General features: G+C 38.4%; 1 protein-coding gene across 1 annotated transcript in view; it reads right to left on the bottom strand.

Annotated features, from left to right (window-relative positions):
- Window positions 1-634: 634 nt before the first annotated feature.
- Window positions 635-18,715, bottom strand: part of LOC137431588 (villin-1) — a 90,544-nt gene continuing 72,463 nt past the window's right edge. The window contains exons 18-20 of the mRNA XM_068123068.2: window positions 18,477-18,545; window positions 15,243-15,671; window positions 635-1,401 (exon numbers count right to left, since the gene is read on the bottom strand). Of these exons, the coding sequence (XP_067979169.2) occupies window positions 1,288-1,401; window positions 15,243-15,671; window positions 18,477-18,545 (612 nt within the window). The 3' untranslated portion in view covers window positions 635-1,287. The remainder of the gene's footprint in view (window positions 1,402-15,242; window positions 15,672-18,476; window positions 18,546-18,715) is intronic.

Consider the following 18,715-nt stretch of genomic DNA (forward strand, 5'->3'; position numbering starts at 1 on the left):
TCTTTTCTCCCGCCTCTGGAACAAACTCCCCCACTCCCTTCAATCCCACTCCACCCTCCAGGTCTTTAAAACAGCTGTTCACCACCATCTCCTATCTTCCCCCATACAAAACCTTGATCTTTTCTACCCCCGCTAATTTTTACCCCATATACACTTTTTTGAAATTCCAACTTCTTTCCTGGAAGTCCTTGCAGTGTCTATATGTTTTATACCTCTCCCGCATCCCCCCAAGCCCTCTCCCTCCCACAGTTCTCTCGATGTCCTTGCTCTCAAATGTTGTGTTTGTGTCCTTCCCCCTCTCTCTCATCTTGTCTACCGCTCCCCTTATTTTGTGTTTTATGTGTCGGTTTGACTTTTCGTGTGATTAATGTCAGCTCTTTCATGAGCCTCGATGTTATATACAAAAAAAAAAAAAAGTAGAGTGAAACTTAATTAGAACATAATAATATCCCTTCACTTTCAAAAGTCCATTAATTTTAAACTAAAATTTAACAAAACCAAAAAATATAGCTTTCACAATCATGCGACACCGACATCTTTGCTGTGAAGATGTGCTTCTTGAAATGTAGAAACATCACCAGCACAATATAAGTTACTGGATTAGATAAATAAATGTGACCATGTAATTAAACCGTTGTGACTTTTGGCATTTTTATTATTATTTTTTGGGAGTGCACGTCACATCACTCCATCATCAAGCAATGAAATCTGCATTCAAAAAAAATAATCATATCAGGCACAGCATATGGCAATCGCGTTGGCAACTAATGAAAGCGGGACAACAACATGGAAACCCTGTGAGATAAGCGTTATCACAACCCAAGCTATTTCATTGTCATAACCCATGTTTACATACGACACTGTTTATGGAGGCATGCAACAATCTAGACAAATATATAGAAACCAACAAACCATTTTTGAAGTGAAATTAAAGACATAATTATAAACTGTTACAACACAAGTCTGTAAATACTACGTAGTATTATGGCAGGAGTAAGAACAATAAGTACTGCCCTGTCAAGTCATTTGTGAAAACAAATAATAAACGAGATGAATCACCCAATATTGCAGATATTTTTTATGTGAAAAAAAATATTTTAATCATGCTGAACAATTTCAAAAGCAAATCAGCTTCGTCGGTCAGCATTTCATTCCATGTATCTGCACGTATCCCAAAATGCTCCGCTCACTTGTCATAGCGTTAGGTATGTACCAAGTCAAGCACGAGCCATGTCAAAGACCCCAGAACCCAAGGGATTCCTATACACATGATGCTCCACAAGGTGATTAAAAGAGTCCCTTGGCCTTTTTCAGGTTCTTCTGCTTCCAGACGGGTAGTTGTTCGAATGCATATCGTGGCATTTCCATGATCTCATTGAACTCATCTTCTGACAGGTATTTCTGTGGAATGGAATGGTAAAATTGTCAATTGTACATCTTATTATTATATTGTGTACTATGAGGGAGGTTCAAGATTGACGTCGATTTTTTTTTATTATAGTAGAACATTTGAAAATCAAACTTAAATCCTGAAATTTAAAATCAAAAGTGTAACAAAATACAGGGCAAACAGGTAAAAGTGGATAAACCAGCTCAGAGGTGACAGCGATCTTACATTGAGATACAAAGGCCTTTCCAACCGCAAGAAGTTCAGAATTACCAATGAATTATTTGGTCTGATGTAGAATCGCCAGTCTACAGCTGGCTTTGGTATATGGTCTACCCAGCAGGGGTCATAGACTTAATGGTGAGGCCCAGAAATTTGATGCCAGTGATTGATTGTGGATATAGACCAGTGATTGATTGTGGATATAGACCAGTGATTGATTGTGGATATAGACCAGTGATTGATTGTGGATATAGACCAGTGATTGATTGTGGATATAGACCAGTGATTGCTTGTGGATATAGACCAGTGATTGCTTGTGGATATAGACCAGTGATTGATTGTGGATATAGACCAGTGATTGCTTGTGGATATAGACCAGTGATTGATTGTGGATATAGACCAGTGATTGCTTGTGGATATAGACCAGTGATTGATTGTGGATATAGACCAGTGATTGATTGTGGATATAGACCAGTGATTGATTGTGGATATAGACCAGTGATTGATTGTGGATATAGACCAGTGATTGATTGTGGATATAGACCAGTGATTGATTGTGTATATAGACCAGTCATTGATTGTGGATATAGACCAATGATTGATTGTGGATATAGACCAGTGATTGCTTGTGGATATAGACCAGTGATTGATTGTGGATATAGACCAGTGATTGATTGTGGATATAGACCAATGATTGATTGTGGATATAGACCAGTGATTGATTGTGGATATAGACCAATGATTGATTGTGAAAATAGACCAGTGATTGATTGTGGATATAGACCAGTGATTGATAGTGGATATAGACCAATGATTGATTGTGAAAATAGACCAGTGATTGATTGTGGATATAGACCAGTGATTGATAGTGGATATAGACCAATGATTGATTGTGAAAATAGACCAGTGATTGATTGTGGATATAGACCAGTGATTGATTGTGGATATAGACCAATGATTGATTGTGAATATAGACCAGTGATTGATAGTGGATATAGACCAATGATTGATTGTGAAAATAGACCAGTGATTAATTGTGGATATAGACCAGTGATTGATAGTGGATATAGACCAATGATTGATTGTGAAAATAGACCAGTGATTGATTGTGGATATAGACCAGTGATTGATTGTGGATATAGACCAGTGATTGATTGTGAATATAGACCAGTGATTGATTGTGAAAATAGACCAGTGATTGATTGTGGATATAGACCAGTGATTGATAGTGGATATAGACCAGTGATTGATTGTGGATATAGACCAGTGATTGATTGTGAATATAGACCAGTGATTGATAGTGGATATAGACCAATGATTGATTGTGAAAATAGACCAGTGATTGATTGTGGATATAGACCAGTGATTGATAGTGGATATAGACCAATGATTGATTGTGAAAATAGACCAGTGATTGATTGTGGATATAGACCAGTGATTGATTGTGGATATAGACCAGTGATTGATTGTGAATATAGACCAGTGATTGATTGTGAAAATAGACCAGTGATTGATTGTGGATATAGACCAGTGATTGATAGTGGATATAGACCAGTGATTGATTGTGGATATAGACCAGTGATTGATTGTGGATATAGACCAGTGATTGATTGTGGATATAGACCAGTGATTGATTGTGGATATAGACCAGTGATTGATTGTGGATATAGACCAGTGATTGATTGTGGATATAGACCAGTGATTGATTGTGGATATAGACCAGTGATTGATTGTGGATATAGACCAGTGATTGATTGTGGATATAGACCAGCGATTGATTGTGGATATAGACCAGTGATTGATTGTGGATATAGACCAGTGATTGATTGTGGATATAGACCAGTGATTGATTGTGAAAATAGACCAGTGATTGATTGTGAATATAGACCAGTGATTGATTGTGAATATAGACCAGTGATTGATTGTGAAAATAGACCAATGATTGATTGTGGATATAAACCAGTGATTGATTGTGAATATAGACCAGTGATTGATTGTGAATATAGACCAGTGATAGATTGTGAATATAGACCAGTGATTGATTGTGAATATGTAACACTGATTGATTGTGGAAATAGACCAGTGATTGATTGTGAATATAGACCAGTGATTGATTGTGGATATAGACCGGTGATTGATTGTGAATATGTAACACTGATTGATTGTGGAAATAGACCAGTGATTGCTTGTGAATATAGACCAGTGATTGCTTCTGAATATAGACCAGTGATTGCTTGTGAATATAGACCAGTGATTGCTTGTGAATATGTAACACTGATTGATTGTGGAAATAGACCAGTGATTGATTGTGAATATAGACCAGTGATTGCTTGTGAATATGTAACACTGATTGATTGTGGAAATAGACCAGTGATTGATTGTGAATATAGACCAGTGATTGCTTGTGAATATGTAACACTGATTGATTGTGGAAATAGACCAGTGATTGATTGTGAATATAGACCAGTGATTGATTGTGAATATAGACCAGTGATTGCTTGTGAATATGTAACACTGATTGATTGTGGAAATAGACCAGTGATTGATTGTGAATATGTAACACTGATTGATTTTGAATATAGACCAGTGATTGATTGTGAATATGTAACACTGATTGGTTGTGAATATAGACCAGTGATTGCTTGTGAATATGTAACACTGATTGATTGTGGAAATAGACCAGTGATTGATTGTGAATATAGACCAGTGATTGATTGTGAATATGTAACACTGATTGATTGTGGAAATAGACCAGTGATTGATTGTGAATATAGACCAGTGATTGATTGTGGATATAGACCGGTGATTGATTGTGAATATGTAACACTGATTGATTGTGGAAATAGACCAGTGATTGCTTGTGAATATAGACCAGTGATTGCTTCTGAATATAGACCAGTGATTGCTTGTGAATATAGACCAGTGATTGCTTGTGAATATGTAACACTGATTGATTGTGGAAATAGACCAGTGATTGATTGTGAATATAGACCAGTGATTGCTTGTGAATATGTAACACTGATTGATTGTGGAAATAGACCAGTGATTGATTGTGAATATAGACCAGTGATTGCTTGTGAATATGTAACACTGATTGATTGTGGAAATAGACCAGTGATTGATTGTGAATATAGACCAGTGATTGATTGTGAATATAGACCAGTGATTGCTTGTGAATATGTAACACTGATTGATTGTGGAAATAGACCAGTGATTGATTGTGAATATGTAACACTGATTGATTTTGAATATAGACCAGTGATTGATTGTGAATATGTAACACTGATTGGTTGTGAATATAGACCAGTGATTGCTTGTGAATATGTAACACTGATTGATTGTGGAAATAGACCAGTGATTGATTGTGAATATAGACCAGTGATCGATTGTGAATATGCAACACTGATTGATTGTGGAAATAGACCAGTGATTGATTGTGGATATAGACCAGTCATTGATTGTGGATATAGACCAGTGATTGATTGTGAATATAGACCAGTGATTGCTTGTGAATATAGACCAGTGATATATTGTGGATATAGACCAGTGATATATTGTGAATATAGACCAATAAATTGATTGTGGATATAGACCAGTGATTGATTGTGGATATAGACCAGTGATATATTGTGAATATAGACCAATGATTGATTGTGGATATAGACCAGTGATTGATAGTGGATATAGACCAGTGATTGATTGTGGATATAGACCAGTGATTGATTGTGGATATAGACCAGTGATTGCTTGTGGATATAGACCAGTGATTGATTGTGGATATAGACCAGTGATTGCTTGTGGATATAGACCAGTGATTGATTGTGGATATAGACCAGTGATTGCTTGTGGATATAGACCAGTGATTGATTGTGGATATAGACCAGTGATTGATTGTGGATATAGACCAGTGATTGATTGTGGATATAGACCAGTGATTGATTGTGGATATAGACCAGTGATTGATTGTGGATATAGACCAGTGATTGATTGTGTATATAGACCAGTCATTGATTGTGGATATAGACCAATGATTGATTGTGGATATAGACCAGTGATTGCTTGTGGATATAGACCAGTGATTGATTGTGGATATAGACCAGTGATTGATTGTGGATATAGACCAATGATTGATTGTGGATATAGACCAGTGATTGATTGTGGATATAGACCAATGATTGATTGTGAAAATAGACCAGTGATTGATTGTGGATATAGACCAGTGATTGATAGTGGATATAGACCAATGATTGATTGTGAAAATAGACCAGTGATTGATTGTGGATATAGACCAGTGATTGATAGTGGATATAGACCAATGATTGATTGTGAAAATAGACCAGTGATTGATTGTGGATATAGACCAGTGATTGATTGTGGATATAGACCAATGATTGATTGTGAATATAGACCAGTGATTGATAGTGGATATAGACCAATGATTGATTGTGAAAATAGACCAGTGATTAATTGTGGATATAGACCAGTGATTGATAGTGGATATAGACCAATGATTGATTGTGAAAATAGACCAGTGATTGATTGTGGATATAGACCAGTGATTGATTGTGGATATAGACCAGTGATTGATTGTGAATATAGACCAGTGATTGATTGTGAAAATAGACCAGTGATTGATTGTGGATATAGACCAGTGATTGATAGTGGATATAGACCAGTGATTGATTGTGGATATAGACCAGTGATTGATTGTGAATATAGACCAGTGATTGATAGTGGATATAGACCAATGATTGATTGTGAAAATAGACCAGTGATTGATTGTGGATATAGACCAGTGATTGATAGTGGATATAGACCAATGATTGATTGTGAAAATAGACCAGTGATTGATTGTGGATATAGACCAGTGATTGATTGTGGATATAGACCAGTGATTGATTGTGAATATAGACCAGTGATTGATTGTGAAAATAGACCAGTGATTGATTGTGGATATAGACCAGTGATTGATAGTGGATATAGACCAGTGATTGATTGTGGATATAGACCAGTGATTGATTGTGGATATAGACCAGTGATTGATTGTGGATATAGACCAGTGATTGATTGTGGATATAGACCAGTGATTGATTGTGGATATAGACCAGTGATTGATTGTGGATATAGACCAGTGATTGATTGTGGATATAGACCAGTGATTGATTGTGGATATAGACCAGTGATTGATTGTGGATATAGACCAGCGATTGATTGTGGATATAGACCAGTGATTGATTGTGGATATAGACCAGTGATTGATTGTGGATATAGACCAGTGATTGATTGTGAAAATAGACCAGTGATTGATTGTGAATATAGACCAGTGATTGATTGTGAATATAGACCAGTGATTGATTGTGAAAATAGACCAATGATTGATTGTGGATATAAACCAGTGATTGATTGTGAATATAGACCAGTGATTGATTGTGAATATAGACCAGTGATAGATTGTGAATATAGACCAGTGATTGATTGTGAATATGTAACACTGATTGATTGTGGAAATAGACCAGTGATTGATTGTGAATATAGACCAGTGATTGATTGTGGATATAGACCGGTGATTGATTGTGAATATGTAACACTGATTGATTGTGGAAATAGACCAGTGATTGCTTGTGAATATAGACCAGTGATTGCTTCTGAATATAGACCAGTGATTGCTTGTGAATATAGACCAGTGATTGCTTGTGAATATGTAACACTGATTGATTGTGGAAATAGACCAGTGATTGATTGTGAATATAGACCAGTGATTGCTTGTGAATATGTAACACTGATTGATTGTGGAAATAGACCAGTGATTGATTGTGAATATAGACCAGTGATTGCTTGTGAATATGTAACACTGATTGATTGTGGAAATAGACCAGTGATTGATTGTGAATATAGACCAGTGATTGATTGTGAATATAGACCAGTGATTGCTTGTGAATATGTAACACTGATTGATTGTGGAAATAGACCAGTGATTGATTGTGAATATGTAACACTGATTGATTTTGAATATAGACCAGTGATTGATTGTGAATATGTAACACTGATTGGTTGTGAATATAGACCAGTGATTGCTTGTGAATATGTAACACTGATTGATTGTGGAAATAGACCAGTGATTGATTGTGAATATAGACCAGTGATTGATTGTGAATATGTAACACTGATTGATTGTGGAAATAGACCAGTGATTGCTTGTGAATATAGACCAGTGATTGCTTCTGAATATAGACCAGTGATTGCTTGTGAATATAGACCAGTGATTGCTTGTGAATATGTAACACTGATTGATTGTGGAAATAGACCAGTGATTGATTGTGAATATAGACCAGTGATTGCTTGTGAATATGTAACACTGATTGATTGTGGAAATAGACCAGTGATTGATTGTGAATATAGACCAGTGATTGCTTGTGAATATGTAACACTGATTGATTGTGGAAATAGACCAGTGATTGATTGTGAATATAGACCAGTGATTGATTGTGAATATAGACCAGTGATTGCTTGTGAATATGTAACACTGATTGATTGTGGAAATAGACCAGTGATTGATTGTGAATATGTAACACTGATTGATTTTGAATATAGACCAGTGATTGATTGTGAATATGTAACACTGATTGGTTGTGAATATAGACCAGTGATTGCTTGTGAATATGTAACACTGATTGATTGTGGAAATAGACCAGTGATTGATTGTGAATATAGACCAGTGATCGATTGTGAATATGCAACACTGATTGATTGTGGAAATAGACCAGTGATTGATTGTGGATATAGACCAGTCATTGATTGTGGATATAGACCAGTGATTGATTGTGAATATAGACCAGTGATTGCTTGTGAATATAGACCAGTGATATATTGTGGATATAGACCAGTGATATATTGTGAATATAGACCAATAAATTGATTGTGGATATAGACCAGTGATTGATTGTGGATATAGACCAGTGATATATTGTGGATATAGACCAGTGATTGATTGTGGATATAGACCAGTGATTGCTTGTGGATATAGACCAGTGATTGATTGTGGATATAGACCAGTGATTGATTGTGGATATAGACCAGTGATTGCTTGTGGATATAGACCAGTGATTGATTGTGGATATAGACCAGTGATTGCTTGTGGATATAGACCAGTGATTGATTGTGGATATAGACCAGTGATTGCTTGTGGATATAGACCAGTGATTGATTGTGGATATAGACCAGTGATTGATTGTGGATATAGACCAGTGATTGATTGTGGATATAGACCAGTGATTGATTGTGGATATAGACCAGTGATTGATTGTGGATATAGACCAGTGATTGATTGTGGATATAGACCAGTCATTGATTGTGGATATAGACCAATGATTGATTGTGGATATAGACCAGTGATTGCTTGTGGATATAGACCAGTGATTGATTGTGGATATAGACCAGTGATTGATTGTGGATATAGACCAATGATTGATTGTGGATATAGACCAGTGATTGATTGTGGATATAGACCAATGATTGATTGTGAAAATAGACCAGTGATTGATTGTGGATATAGACCAGTGATTGATAGTGGATATAGACCAATGATTGATTGTGAAAATAGACCAGTGATTGATTGTGGATATAGACCAGTGATTGATAGTGGATATAGACCAATGATTGATTGTGAAAATAGAACAGTGATTGATTGTGGATATAGACCAGTGATTGATTGTGAATATAGACCAGTGATTGATTGTGAATATGTAACACTGATTGATTGTGGAAATAGACCTGTGATTGATTGTGGATATAGACCAGTGATATATTGTGGATATAGACCAGTGATATATTGTGAATATAGACCAATAATTGATTGTGGATATAGACCAGTGATTGATTGTGGATATAGACCAGTGATATATTGTGAATATAGACCAATGATTGATTGTGGATATAGACCAGTGATTGATAGTGGATATAGACCAGTGATTGATTGTGGATATAGACCAGTGATTGATTGTGGATATAGACCAGTGATTGATTGTGGATATAGACCAGTGATTGATTGTGGATATAGACCAATGATTGATTGTGGAAATAGACCAGTGATTGATTGTGGATATAGACCAGTGATTGATTGTGGATATAGACCAGTGATTGATTGTGGAAATAGACAAGTGATTGATTGTGAATATGTAACACTGATTGCTTGTGGATGTAGACCAGTGATTGATTGTGAATATGTAACACTGATTGATTGTGGAAATAGACCAGTGATTGATTGGGGATATGTAACACTGATTGATTGTGGATATAGACCAGTGATTGATTGTGAATATGTAACACTGATTGATTGTGGAAATAGACCAGTGATAGATTGTGAATATAGACCAGTGATTGATTGGGGATATAGACCAGTGATTGATTGTGAATATGTAACACTGATTGATTGTGGAAATAGACCTGTGATTGATTGTGGATATAGACCAGTGATATATTGTGGATATAGACCAGTGATATATTGTGAATATAGACCAGTGATTGATTGGGGATATAGACCAGTGATAGATTGTGAATATAGACCAGTGATTGATTGGGGATATAGACCAGTGATTGATTGGGGATATAGACTAGTTATTGATTGGGGATATAGACCAGTGATTGATTCGGGATATAGACCAATAATTGATTGTGAATATAGACCAGTGATTGATTGGGGATATAGACCAGTGATTGATTGAGGATATAGACTAGTTATTGATTGTGGATATAGACCAGTGATTGATTGTGAAAAGGTGGGTTGTTTTTTCTGTAATGATCGTCTATCCAGAGCAAGTTATGCAGGAGGTCAGATCCAACAGTTGTGCATGCCATAAAAAAGAGATGTATCATTAAGTTCCTTGTGCACAACATAAAACCAATCGAAATTCACAAGAGACGTTCTGTATAATGTGGCAATGCATGTATTTCACAGTGTGTTTAAATGGTATATTGAGTTCGAAAATGTTGGGAATTGGTGAGCATTCCCACATACAACCAATTGTTGTCACTTAAGAAAACATTAAATTTGTGTAAAATATCATGTTTTTAGGATAACTGGATTACTTTGTGTGAAAATGCAGAGGAATTGGATATCGGCGCTGGAAGTTGGGGAACAATCATTCATGCTGCATGACTTGAAATTCAATAAAGAAAGATAAGTCCAAAGGGATTTGACATTTGATGAAGAGGCAACATGTATGTCCATTGTCACAGAGCACTTGGAAAACCGCTTGAAGGAGAGAGAGATGATTTATTGAAGAAGATTATGACATGAGATTGTGATGCGATCTGGGTCCATGATTTCACAATGGAGTCAAAGTGAGCTAACATGGAGAAGACATTTTTTGTCCCTACCTTAAAAATTCAAGGCTCAACTGGAAAACTTAGAGCAATAGTGTATTTTTTAAGTCTTGTAGAATTTCTTGAATATGTGCAAACCATCAATACGCAGTACTAAATGACTTGTTATGCGGTTAAATGAGATGCGCAATAAGCAGACAACAGCCAGGTATGCTGTCTCATTGCACAACTTCACTGAACAGTAATACTCACCTTCACATTGTTAATGTGACCACTACGACTCTCCCAAAAATTGGTTTGGAAATTCAAATCATGCTCCGTACATCTCTTTGGACCACTTAAATAACATCTTGGTAGCATTAAGTTTACAAAGGTGAATTAAGCTGTCAAAATACCTTAGCCATGTAGGATTAATATCGCAAAAAAAAAAGACTGTCGAAATTTTTTCGTCTTGCACTCGTCGTGTCACGTACAAGAATACAGTACTGGATATGGAGCTTCAAAACGATTTATGCTCAGACCTGGTTGCTGATTGGCTATTGGGGCTGCTGCTGACGTCATTATACATCATGGCTACGAGGCAACAAGGGAACCTAAGACTTCCCACAAGGCTGCAGTAGGATCACAACAAGTGAAGTGTTTGCACAAACTTTTTGTTTATAAATACCAGGAGCGTGTGTGTGTGTGTGTGTGTGTGTGTGTGTGTGTGTGTGTGTAAATGTGGCTTCAACATTTCGTAAATGTGTCACGCTACATGCAGGAGCCACAATCACAATTCAGGATTGTGTATCAAATGCTTGCCAATCACAGAATTGCTTTTTTTCAACAATCACTTTCATTGGATTATTGCATGCATGAGCTGCTCGTATGCGGCTTGTTTCTTGATTATTGTGAATATGCCAATGGAATGTGCCACTTGATCCGATCTTCCAGTCTTTTGGATAAAGGGCCTACATACTTGGCACCATGGCTAAATCATTGGCACCGAAATGCATAAATAACATTTCAATTTTGAGATTGGGAGTACATGCTTCTGGACTGGTGGGAGCATGTCATGGGTGGTAAATATCACTTGCAGTGCAAACCGAACGATGGTAGCGTGAAATTTCTTGCTTCACCTGGTCAAACTTTTGAGAGATTTTACCTCTCCGTGGGAGCTTAAGGTAATTCAGACACTTCTCAGGTCCAAAGATAGTGTATTTTGACCAATTGGCGATTTTTCGCTATGTACATCCAACGATGCTCATGGTAACCATTGTCATGCACAATGATTTTGATTCACTTGGTTCCAGGAGCAAATCGACATGGTGAACATATGGACAGAGCTCTGATTACCAGGGTTTATTGAGAACAAGCTTATCGTGTTCTACCTCTTCCACGGGTCTTGACAATGTATACAAAAAAGAAATATGTTTCGGTTAACCCAGAGGCTCGCAAAGCTGCCAGACATTCGCATTGCATGTGAAAGTCGGACACGTCATTTGGCGTTCCACAAAACGTGTGAGCAAGGTCAGCCAGTTGTGCCTTCAAAGAGTCAGACTTCCTTAGAAGCCGGTGTATGTGGAACCAATTGGGCGTAAAAAAGCTCAAACTCAGCAAACAGCTACTCTCTTTTGATTTGGCTTTGGCAATACCAAAACCGTAATGATGAGCGAATACAAACTCCTTGGTATCGAAAAGAATATGATCAAACATATTGACCATGTGCGTGGTTACTTCGATGTTCATATTACCGTAGCATTTCCATTTCAAAAGATCAATGTTTAACGCATGCCTCTTACACGTTTTTCCTTCAATATGATCATCAACTGAGGCACAACCTGATCAGCACAACCTGATCAGCACAACCTGATCAGCACAACCTGATCAGCACAACCTGATCAGATCAAAAAATAAAACAAAAGTCCATGCAATGGACTAAACACGACAAAGCGCTCGACATAAATTCGATATCCTCGAAGTAATTTGTTACATCTCGTCACATATGACGTGTCCTACCTTCACTTGCAATGCACATTTTTGGCAGCTGGACATGGACTCAGGGTTAACCGAGACGGGATCATCCGGCATATTTCATTGGCGGTTTACCACAATCAAGACACAGGCCATACACAACCAGCTCATTCATGCGGGGATCCAAGAAAAGCGTTTGTTCAATAAAGCAATTCTGCGATTGGCATCTGCCGAACAATTCTGAATGTACAGATTACTATTGCACCGTGATTTCAGAATGTCGCTCATGCATGTTTCCTTCCATTGGATGTCTATCTTGAACAACAATGACCATGGAGACAAATGCATTAGCACTTGCTTGTGTAATGATGGGAAGCGAGACAAGGATTGGATGCAAAGCTTCTGCTGCAACGAAGACAAAATAAGTTGATCGGTCAGTTGTCATTGCCAAAATTGTGCCACTGAAAATTGACGGCCGTGTTATTTGTCACTAAACCTTTTATCTGAATCATGGACAACAGTTCTCCACCGTTTTCTGTGTCTAGCAAGTTCTTTCCACTTCTCCATGTTAACGTTTGCTTTCTTCAGGTACCTTTTCAGAACATCTTTGCAGCTTTGCGTTGGGTCCCCTGGTTAATGTTTGCCCTCCTTTTCCTCACCAGAAAAGAAAATGTTAGGGAGCTGATGCTCTGGCTTTCAAATGACGTGGCCTGTCTATCTAAGTTGAGCAGATGTAATAAACCCAACACTGGGCATCGCAGCTCTCGTTAGGAATGTGGTATTGCGGACTCAGTCTTGCCATTTGATTTTGGATAGAATCTTTCCAGCAATTAACAGTAAGGATATACCATGATGGTTTTTGCAGTCTGCTCAATCCCCCTTACGCCTGTAGATAGTGATGATGAGTGCGTCCTTGTAGTCCTGTGGGAGCTCTTTGCTTGTCCCGACATACATTGTAGAAGGTAAGGTGTTTCGATCTGAGCTCAGTGGCACAGTGCTTACACACTTCTGGTGGAATTCCATCAAGGCCATATCTGTGCATAACTTGTTTGTCTCCTTATCTGGTATTTTTGTGTGTGCCCTGACGAGTGCAAGACTAAAAGGTTTCCTAATATCTGTTTTTGGGGGGGGGTTATGCCTCCTACGACGAAGTCGCCAGAGGCATTATGTTTTCAGGTTGTCCGTCCAGCTGTCCGTCCCTACGGCAGTCCGTCCGTGATAGGTTTTCGTTACCGCAATAATTTGAGAACGGCTGAAGGGATTTCAGTCAAACTCAGTGCAGGTATGTATAATGAGGTAAAGATGAACTGGTTAGATTTGGGGGTCATGAGGTCAAAGGCCAAAGGGCAGAGATCATCTTATGTAAAAAAAAAAATCCTGTTACCGTGATAACTTGTGAAACAGTGATGGGATTCTGACCAAAGTTGGTACAAGTATGTATTATGATGCAAAGATTAACTTATTTGATTTTGGAGTCAAGAAGTCAAGAGGTCAAAGTCTGTAATATGTTTATAACGTGAGAACGGTTGAAGGGATCTAACTCAAACTGGGTACAGGTATGTATAATGATGTAAACATTAAATGATTACATTTTGGGGTCAATAGGTCAAAGGTGAAATACCAGACATCAAGGTAAAAATTCTGTTACTGAGCTAACTTGTGAACCAGTCATGAGATTTTCACCAAACGTGGTATAATTATATATTATGATGCAAAGACAAACTAATTCGATTTTGGGGTCAAGAGGTCAAAGATCAGAGGTCATGCTAAGTTACAATTATTTTGTTACCGCGATAACTTAAGAATAGCTGTAGGGATCTTAGTCAAACTTGGTGAGGGTATGCATAATGAGGTATAGATGAACTGATTGGATTTTGTGGTCACAAGGTCAAAGGTCAGGGGTCATGTTAAGTAAAAATTATGTTTCTGCTCCAACTCGTGAACGAGTGATGGAATTTTGAACAAACTTGGTATAAGTGTATATGATGCAAAGATTAACTGGTTGGATTATGGCATCAAGAGGTCAAAGGTCAGAGGTCATGTCAGGTAAAAATGTGATAACTTAAGAACAGCTGAGGGGATTTAAATCAAACTTGGTACAAGTATGTATAATGATGTGATAATGTTTGTGGAGGTATATTGATCGGCATCGTGACATCGAAGTGTCGTTCTAATTTTGCGATATTTCAATATTGTACCACCAAGCGATTATTCATGTGGGATCAAGTAATACTTTTAGAATAATAAGCAAGAAACATCTGGGAAAAACCTGAATAGCAAATGTCAAAGCAAGGTGAAATTTAATGAGATCCATTAGTTATTGAGCGAATGGAAAACTGACCTTGAGGAGAACACATACCTCTTTTATTGTTGGGTCCACATCTTCTGGAAGCTCCTCACTGGTTTTGTTCGTCAACATCGCAGCAGGGTATGTTGTGTAGGAACCATTAAAAGTGGGTGATTGTGGGGGATATGCTGCAGATGTACTGTTTCTGTTTCCATATGAGTCATCTCTGCTGCCATATGAGTCATCTCTGTTGCCATACGAGTCATCTCTGTTGCCATGTGAGTCATCTCTGTTGCCATGTGAGTAATCTCTGTTGCCATATGAGTCATGTCTGCTGCCGTATGATCCATCTTTGTTTCCATATGAGCCATCTCTGCTGCCGTATGAGTTGTCCTTGTTGCCATACATACTGTCGGTTCTGTCAGAGGACATCCCACCTCTAGTGCTGCTTGTCGATGATCCAGGATGTCCAATGTTGCTCATGCTGGTGTTTGTCATTTCCTTGTGCACATAACAAATAATGTGTTATGATTAGTACAATGGTGTTAACTGCCTTGTAGCCTGAAATCAATTTGATCTGAAGAAATCACCAAGGCACCAAAACCTTGGTCCCAAAAACCAAAAAAAGCCACAAAACATTGGTCATAAGTCAGAACTTTTTTTTCTCCACAATACCCACTTAATCTCTTCATCTGTGTGTGTCCATAAGGTTTTAAAAAGTGAAAGTTTAGAGCAGAAGGGTGAGGCATGTTGGTATTATATATTCCAGTGACAAGGAAAGAGGGAGATAGGTGAAGAGCTAAGACAGGGAGGACCTGTTTATCTGGGCCTTTGGCCTTAAACTGGTGGTAGGAAAGGACTAAGATGCATGCTCATTAGTTCTGCACATGTGAAGGCACACACTAAAGATGGCTAGCTAAAGTCAAGATAATTGTTGTGGGGAAACCGAAGTTCAACCATCAAGGTGCCACCTATCCACGCAGTACAAATGGCCTGGTTATTCTAGCCTGCAATCCACTATCTATCCCAATGACTGGTCTACTATCTCTTCGTCTCTGGATGCACAGTGTCAGGGAATCATTTTTCAATAAACACCTCTGTTTCAAAAATGCACACCTTCACCTCCCCCAGATATCCAATCCAACATTTCTTCATGGAACAACAATTCATGTTGTTCATTTTGCCATAAAGCAGCCTGTGTTTTCCTCCTAGGATAGCCAACCCAAAAATGGGAAATGCAATCACTCTGGAAAGATCACAACCATTGTGTTCGTGTCTCCAGACATACCAAAAACTAAACATCAGGCCCACCTGAGTTTTGAACTCAAAAATCTCTCATCATCCAGAAAAACCTGTTGGCCGTTGGTTGGTCAAGTCTGTCTCTGGAACATGCTCATCAGTTACTTTACTCAGTAGGGGTTAACAATGGATAATGCCCATGCCAAGACTGAATGACGTAAAGGCCAAGGTTTCTAATCTTTATTTTCCAGAAAACATCAGACATAGCTCAAGCTTTCATTACATTCTAGCATCCGCCTTGCACCCCAAACTCTCTGCCTATGGCATCCAAGGCCAACTGCACTCTAGGGTTACTGACTTCCTCTACTCTTTCATCAATATTTCATCTCCTCTCCCTATTAAGGATGGCGTGCCATGAAGCAGTGTTCTGCGCCAGGTCATATTCCTAGTCTTCATCAACAATCTCTCTGTCTCTCTGGAAAATCCCCTTTATCAATTTTCTGATGACTCCACCATCTGCAGTGACATCCCTCATCATTCACATAGGAAGCAGCAGCCTCTTTTCAGACCTTGACGCAAATCACAAGCTGGTCAAACACTTGGAATATGTCTCAATCCCAACAAATCTCCCACTCCCACACTCTCTCACACACACACACACACACACACACACACACACACACACACACACACACACACACACACACACACACACACACACACACACACACACTCACTCACTCACTCACTCTCTCTCTCTCTCTCCGAAAGGACCATATGGCAAACACCCTTCCCCCTCCCCCTCATCCCACCACCCATATACTTTCTTAAAAATCCTCTTGAGGATGTTCAGCCATTGAAACTCCTGGGTCTCACTATCAACCATGATCTTTCTTGGGCAAACCACATTTCAATGTTGGCCTCCAAAGTCAGTTGCCAACTGGGCTCCTCTGTCATATAAAGTCCTTCCTTGGCATACCTGAACTCCTATCCACTGACAAGGCCTTCATCCATAACTTGATGAAGTATTGCCCTCCCCTGTGGACTGGATCCCCTGCCTCATACTTTGCTCAGCTTGACGCCATGGAAACCAAGGGAACCTTCAAGATTATTGGAATCTCCCATGATTAAGCTGAGTCGATTGGATTATCACTTCGCCATTGCAGACTCTCTGTCTTCGACCACCTCCTTTCTGGTCTTGTGCTCTCTGCTCTTTCCGTGCTCTGAACCCTGCCCCCTCCCTCCCACCAGGTTTCTGCAGGGCACGTGGTCCACCATCGAACCCTTTGTAATGAATCTTCAAAAATCCAAAATCACTGTTCACCTCCACTCATTCGTTCCTCTTTTCCACCATACCACCTATGCAACCATCTTCCACATTTCTTTCGATTTCCTTCTCTCCAGGTCTTCCAGACAGCTGTTCATAACAATCTCAGATCATTCCCAATCGAAAATCATTGTCTTTTCTACCACTGTTTACCCCCTCCGCCTCTAAATTTGCAGTTTCTCCTTCCTGTCAGTTTGCATCTGTGTCCATATTGTCCACCCCATGCATCCTCCCATACCTCTCCTTCCTTCTCCCACCAATTATTTGTCCAAGTCTCGCTCTATTTTGTCCTTCAACCCTGCTGTTGGTGTTTCCTCTCCTCTCTATCTACTGTTGCTTTTGTTTGTTTTTGCATCCTGGTCCATTCATTGTTCTAGCTCTTCCACAATCCTTGACTCTATATACAAAAAAGTATTTTCTGAGGGTAAACTGCTTCCGTTTCAATCAGTTTCACTTCCTCCCTGCTCATGCAGATTGGAGATGCTGATTCTTCCATGTCAAAAATGGGTGGATGACGTCAATTGTAAATTTCTAATATTTTCCATTTCAAAGCCATAAATGGCCATCGACAGTTTTCATAATAGAATGACAGAATGTAAGAAGTAGTGAGTAAATAGAAGTAGGAAGAAGTACTGATATTTTACTACTTTTAAACTTTTTCTTTTGCAGGGGCAAAGGAGGCATTTCCGAGGATGCGGGTTTGTCCGCTCCACTACATCGAGTCATGATAAATGTCTTACCGATGAAATGTTTCTCACTGCCGCCTCGTCTCCATACTCGGATCTCAGTTCCTCATAAGTCTTTCCACTCTGTTGATGAACAAATATAGGATAAACCTTTTAGGAGGGATAAACTGTACTTTTTTGTTTTGGAAATAGGAAATAGGATGTACTTTACAGTAACAACACAAAATATAGTTTGAATAAGACAAAAATAGCATTGATTATTCAGACAACTGCATTGAAAGTGATTATCCATA

The sequence above is a fragment of the Myxine glutinosa genome, chromosome 7 (genome assembly GCF_964187855.1).
Source record: "Myxine glutinosa chromosome 7, kmMyxGlut1.1, whole genome shotgun sequence".
Lineage (NCBI taxonomy): Eukaryota > Metazoa > Chordata > Myxini > Myxiniformes > Myxinidae > Myxine > Myxine glutinosa.